At 44.6% G+C, this 7083-nt stretch overlaps 1 protein-coding gene across 1 annotated transcript; it reads left to right on the top strand.

The window, feature by feature from the left end:
* Positions 1–4161: 4161 nt before the first annotated feature.
* LOC107139566 (syntaxin-16-like) lies at positions 4162–6840 on the top strand. Its single transcript, XM_048806405.1, has one exon. The coding sequence runs from the start codon at positions 5007–5009 to the stop codon at positions 5826–5828; it is 822 nt and encodes a 273-aa protein (XP_048662362.1). The 5' UTR covers positions 4162–5006; the 3' UTR covers positions 5829–6840.
* Positions 6841–7083: the final 243 nt, after the last annotated feature.

Here is a 7083-nt window from a genome sequence, read left to right as displayed (position 1 = left end):
CACACACACACGCCGACTGAAGTGATCATTACAAGCAAACAAATTCACATACCTGTCATCTCACATAGTTTCTTCCTTCCTTCTCTCTTTCTCCCTTTCTTTTCTAGTAAGAGTACCTAAGATCTACTTTCTTGGCAATTTGAAAGTGTATCATACAATATTATTAAGTCTAGTTCTCATGCTGTACCTTAGATAGAGCTCTGGATTTATTCATCCTACATAGTCACAATATTGTACCCTTTATACCTTCCCCCATCTCCCCTGCTCCTGGTAACCACCCTTTGTGTCTATGTATTCAATTTTAAAAAATTATTTGGAAGATTTATTAAATGTTTTTCTGAGTATTTGGAGTGAACTTTGTGTCTAGTACTTATTGTATAGACTACTTTATGTGGTGGGGAATAGTAGTTTGGAAAACTTTTGTGAGAGAGCTGGAAGAGTACTTTGTTAGCCTCTGGTGCAGTTTGGATATGCAATGTCCCCCTATGTCCCTGTGTTAAAGACTTGCTTGCCAGCCTATAGTGTTAGAAACCTTTAAAAGGTGAGGCCTAGTGGAAGGAAGTTAGGTCACTGGGGTGTGTCCTTGAGGAGGATATTGAGATCCAGGTCCTTCCTTCTCTTTCTCTGTCTCTCTCTCAGCTATTTTGAGAACAGACCTTCTTTGCCATGTGCTCTTCTCCATGATAGACTGTGCTGTCAATCAAGCAAGTCAAGCATTAGTAGCACATCACAGTCTTTTATAATGTTAGGAAGATGTGGGTTCTCCCCCTGGAATATCCATGGGAGTCACTGAGGCAGTTATGTGGGTCCCCTACACAGGCTCCATGGCAACAGATCCAAGCGACAATGGTCTGAAATCTCTGAGCCAAAGTCAACCTTTCCTCCTTAAAGTTGATTATCTCAGGTATTTTGTCACAGTACTAGAAAACTGAATAACATAACCTCTGATAAGTCAGTGGCATCTGCTGGTATTGGTGGTGTCTTTTCTTACTGTCCCAGACTAACCATTTTATCTGTAAGGAACTTCATAGTTGACACACCCTCTTACACCCATGAAATCAGTTTGCTCAGTAGCCAATCTTACTTTTCTCATCTTATAGAAGAAGAAAAGACTCAGAGCAATGTTGTTGAAGTTCAGCCTAAGGATCCAAAACTTATCTGACTGGTTTGTCTCAAGAACATAAACAAGATGCCTCAAGACCATTGTGAACTGGCTTCTGCTTCTCAAGACATTCCTAAAATAAATAAATAATTAAATAGAAATTGAGTAGCATGAAAAGGCTGGTCTTTTTAGGTATGTGACCAATTTTTTATGATTAAGAGGTTCAGAGACTTGGCATTATTATGATTTTTAATACAATAAGGTATTTCTTATATCAGTAGAAGATATTGTTTTCATCCTAAAGACACTTTGTGGGAGGGTTGTCACCTGCTAGCTTTTCCTTTGCTTCCAAGATGAGAGGGAAGAACAGCGATGTCTCACACAATTCCAAAATACTGCCCTTCTTAGTGCTTTGTCTTATAGAAAATAGAACAAATTTCACAAAACCATTGGGGAGGTGGGTTAGTGCGATCAGGTCGCTAGTGTAAGCCTTGGGAGAACTGTGACCACTCAGGGTCTCTTGAGAAAGTTTCTCAGGTCCCTTTGGAGTCCACCACTAATAACCTTATTGAAGCTCCACAATAAGCTTAATGAATGCCAAGAGAGTATGTAAATTAGACTAAATCATTTAAAATTAGGAGCCCAACCCTAACTGCACATAACATGTATTTGGGGACATTTTAAAAATGATATCTGGGTCCCATGTTTGACAAGTGGAATCAGAATCTCTTGGGGTAAGAGCAGGTCAAGCATCAGTAGCACATCATAGTCTTCCTAACAGCGTTAGGAAGATGTGGGTTCTCCCCCTTGAATATCCTGGGGGGTCACTGAGGCAGTTATGTGGATCCCCAACATTTCAACCTCCTTAGATATCGGTTTTACATATTCCATTAGACATCTCCTGGGAGTCACCATGAACTGTTCTCCATCACAAGCAGCCTTTTTTTTTTTTTAAAAAAAATCAACTAAAATTGTAATATAGAAATGAGTTTGCCAAGGACCAAAAAGTTCTGAAGTCTAAGCTGATAGATACTAAGGGATGAAGACGAAAATAATTCCAAGTTAGACTCCAAGAACAAACTCTGAAGCGGTTCCCAGAGCCATAGCCAAAGTTTTCTTGAGTTTATGGAAAACACATTGAGCTCCAAAAGCCTACTTTTCCTCTGTAGATGGGCGAGAAAATAAGGTCTGACTTGGAGAAGCGCACACTGCGAGGTGCTGGCCATTCTTGAGAACTTTAGAGGTTCTAGCAGCCGAACATAGCTACTCCTGTACTCTATGAACCATCCTCCTCTATGAGGAAGGTCATCCTCTTCCAGGAGCATGCAGCAGTGACGTGGAGCAGTGAGGGTTGAAGAGGACACGTGCCTAGCCAGCCAGATCAGCCCAATCAACCCTGGCCATCAATGGGGTGGTGACAGATGTCATGGCCAAATCTCCCTCACACCCATGCTGGCTGTTCTTAGAAACATCCTTGCCTCAGCCTCTACAGTTCAGTGTAGACCCTGAAAGTCTGGAAGGTGGGTAACAAAATTGCCTGCGTCTGCTCACAGTTGTAGACACAAGCCATTCCCCAGCATCCTTTGCCCTCTCCCTACTTGCCTGATTTATTGAAAACACCAATCTTTATTTTCGACCAATATCATTTCTTTTGCCTCTAAGGATGCTGCATAAAGACTTTTCAATGGTGCTGGTGTGTGATCTTATATATGTTGGGTGATTTGCTTAGTTTACAGTACATTTGGAATTTAAAATATGATCTGAGCCTTTAGCCTTCACCACTGTGACAAGACAAAGCTGAAACAGCAAGGATAAAAAGGCAACTTATGGTTAAATTGCTTGATTCTTAGTTGAGCTCATCAGTTCACCACACTGAGGCACCAAACTTAATGCCACTTACAGTTGCTTTTAGAGCAATTGTACAGAACATCGTATAATGAGAGGGGGGAAAAACCCATTATGTCTTTTTCTTTTTCAGTTTTGCAATGATGATCTCCTTGCTTTAAAACTGATTCCTATACTCTCTTGTTCACTCCTCATCTCCCAAAATTAGGTAAAATTTTTTTAAAAAATTATTTTTTATTGTATACAACAAGGACGTACAATATGATGTTTTGGTATACACAGACATGATTACTACAGTTAAGCAAAATGACACATCCACCCAAATCTAAATATTTAACACACACACACACACACACACATCCATCCCTAATGTAAAACAAATACAAAAACAAAACAAACAACAAAAATCAAACCAGGGCAGCTCGTGCAGACATTATTTACTTTCAATGGGGATGTAGCCTGGTGGCAGAGTGGGTGCTTAGCACTTGTGAAGCCCTGTGTTCAATTCTCAGTATCAAAAAGAGCAAATAAAATGAAAGGGGAAAGGAAAGAAGAAGGAAGGAAGGAGGGAGGGAGGGAAGAAGGGAGGATGGATGGATTATCTGCTTCCAACACCTGACAAAGGGTGGAGATGCAGAAGTACAGAGCACTGGTGTATCATCACACCGGTTTTCTGACTCATCTAACACAGCATTTGCCTGTGATTCCGGCAGACCTCTCTTCTATGCCTTTCCCTTCCTCAGTATGGGATTCTTAGCCTTTTGTTTCTTCAGGTAATTTTACCCTGATTATAAATGTGATGTAAATTCCTCTGCAATGGGGTGTGCTCAAGGGCACAGCCCCCCAGAGAACACATCTTGGTAAGTCGTGTGTATAACATGGAGAGAAGGAATAAGTGGCCAGAGAAAACAATGATGCAGAAAATGTGCTTCTTAGGGTCGGGTTGTTAACTTTAACAGGTTTGGTTTTAAAATGCTGTGCGGGACTGTCACTTAACAGTTAAAATAAAACATTGATGGGAGAAATAAAGTTGTCAGGAATTCTAGCCTGAAATTCTTGGACTTAAAGTAGTTAATTAATTTGAGTCTTTTTTTTGGTTTTTACATTTATTAAGCTTATCCAATTTTTTTTTTTTGGTTGTCCCTACATCTAGTTGGTAGTTAATCTGAATGTTAATATTTAAAAGCATACTCAAGATCCTCATTAGAGGGCACGGAAACGGCCCGGGGCTGGGCTACAGTCAGATCCGGGGATGGAGGGAGCCGGAGAAGAGGCGTGAAAAGGCCGGGGAGGCAGGCCCTGCTGACCTCCTGGAGGCCGGCAGCCTGCTGGCAGTGGAGGACCAGGCCACTCAGGAAAGGAAGGGGTCAGGAGGTCGGGCTGAGCGTTGGCAAGCTCGGTCTGCCGAGTAGGGAGCTGCAGGCGCTCTGTAGTTCAGGGCTCGGGCCTGCTTCGGGTTGTCCACACAGAAACATAGAGGGCCTCGCGCGGGTGGGGGGGCAAGGCGCCCGGCGTCAGGGCGGGGCCTAGCGCAGCACCCGCGCTAGGGCCCGGGGGCCAGGACCTTTGGGGGTCTCAGCAACTGAGAGTGGTAGGGGGCTTCAGGCCCTCCCACTTCCGAGCTGGATTGGCGAGTTAGACGCTTGTAGATCGAAGGTTGGATTGGGGTGGGGTCTCTGGGACGTTGGCCCGCTAAGCAAGGATTGGGGGGATTCAAGTGCTTAGAGATCGAAGTCAGGTCTTGGGTAGGGGGAGTCAGACAATTGGAAAGCCTAGGTGGTTATTTGGGGAGGGGTCTTTGCGCTTTGGCGGAGCGCAAAGCTGCGCTTTTCGGCTTTGGGCCTCGTGAAGAGAGGCTTCTGTGAAAGGGTGGGCCGGCTAGGCCAGACCAAGAGAAAGTGAATCAATCAGGACTATCAGTGGGCGGGGGGGACCCTGAGTGGGGGGTCACAAAGGGTGAGACATGGCCACCAGGCGTTTAACCGACGCTTTCTTGTTGTTGCGGAATAATTCCATCCAAAACCGGCAGCTGTTAGCCTAGCAACTTGCTGATGACCGTATGGCACTGGTGTCAGGCATTAGCTTAGACCCAGAAGCAGCAATTGGTGTGACAAAGAGGTCACCTCCGAAATGGGTGGATGGAGTGGATGAAATACAATACGATGTTGGCCGGATTAAACAGAAGATGAAGGAATTAGCCAGCCTTCACGATAAGCATTTAAACAGACCCACCCTGGATGACAGCAGTGAGGAGGAACACGCCATTGAAATAACCACCCAAGAGATCACACAGCTCTTCCACAGGTGCCAGCGTGCTGTGCAGGCCCTGCCCAGCCGGGCCCGCAGGGCCTGCTCGGAGCAGGAGGAGCGGCTGCTGCGCAATGTGGTTGCCTCCCTGGCACAGGCCCTGCAGGAACTGTCCACCAGCCTCCGGCATGCACAGTCGGGCTACCTCAAACGCATGAAGAATCGAGAGGAAAGATCCCAGCATTTTTTTGATACATCAGTACCACTAATGGATGATGGAGACGATAATACTCTGTATGATCGGGGCTTCACAGACGACCAGCTGGTGCTGGTGGAGCAGAACACGCTGATGGTGGAGGAGCGGGAGCGAGATATACATCAGATCGTGCAGTCCATCTCTGACCTCAATGAGATCTTTAGGGACTTAGGAGCCATGATTGTAGAACAGGGTACGGTCCTTGATAGAATTGACTATAATGTTGAACAGTCCTGTATCAAAACCGAAGATGGCTTGAAACAGCTTCACAAGGCAGAGCAGTACCAAAAGAAGAACCGGAAGATGTTGGTGATCCTGATACTCTTTGTCGTCACCATCGTCCTCATTGTCGTCCTCGTGGGTGTGAAGTCTCGCTAGCAGTGTAGGGTTCTCACACCACTGCGCTGATTTCCTGGGTGTAGGGGCTCAGCCCGCACCCCCGGCTACTGCAGAGCTGCATCCGTGGACTGTACGGGCACCAGGTGCAGGGTCCACCTCTGCCGCTGCCCCTCGCTGCACTGGCGCCCCGCGTGGGGGCAGTGGGCCTTTGTTTTCATCTCTTTCAGGGTGCGAGGACCTTTACTCTTGTGACAGGGTGGAGGTTGGTTCTGTGCTCAGTTATAATTCATATTTTTTACAAAGTGAAGGTGAGTTGAATGTTTCTGGCACTGCTGTGGCTGCTCAGTGTGGTATGTCTACGTGCTATTTTTTTAGCAGTCAAGTCTGAGCAGCATGTTAAAATAATTTTTGGAAAATTTTTTTTTAAACCATGTGGTTTTTAAGAAATTTGGTACCAAAAATTTATGAGTAGAGGCAAAAATGCCTCTTCATCTTTCTCTCTATATTTTCCAGTTGAAACAAACCAAGAAGTCCTTTAAGAATTTATAATCTGTTCCCCATTAACTTAATTTAGCTTTTCCATCACTGCTAATGATCAGAGTAACAAAGTGTGAAAAATAAGAAACCATCATTGATGTTAATTAACACATTTAGATGGGCCAGTTAAAACAGCTTCATAAGTTTAAATTAATTGTAAATAGAATATTCCTCATTTAAAATTTTTGCACATTTCTACTGTAAACCAAAAGGGGTTACTAAGCAAAACCACCTCAGTTGAAAAGTTGGTGATTTGAACCAATCTCCCATTAAGAGGAAGCTTGACTGTGTCATGAATGTCACAGACTGAGCCGGTGTGTCCTGGTTGTCCCTGGCCGTCCTCACTCCATCACTTACATACTAACCACATAATGACCTGTTCAAACCAGACTCCATCTAATGAACTGTGAATTTACACAGAGGCCATTTTAAATGGGTCACCCCATTTAGGATTAGTGGATCTCAAATTATTAACCAAACATCACTCCATTTCAAAGTAAAATCTTCCACCAGTGGTTTGATTTATGGGCTCTTCCGCTGCCACTCAGCAATGCTGGGAAAGTACCATCTCACTCCAGTAAGATTGGCAGCCATTAGGAAGTCAAACAACAACAAGTGCTGGCGAGGATGTGGGGAAAAGGGTACACTTGTACATTGCTGGTGGGACTGCAGATTGGTGCAGCCAATTTGGAAAGCAGTATGGAGATTTCTTGGAAAGCTGGGAATGGAGCCACCATTTGACCCAGCTATTCCCCTT

Source organism: Marmota marmota, unplaced genomic scaffold, assembly GCF_001458135.2.
Source record: "Marmota marmota marmota unplaced genomic scaffold, marMar, whole genome shotgun sequence".
NCBI lineage: Eukaryota > Metazoa > Chordata > Mammalia > Rodentia > Sciuridae > Marmota > Marmota marmota.
The sequence above is the reverse complement of the archived record's forward strand: the minus strand, read 5'-3'. Positions and strand labels throughout refer to the sequence as shown.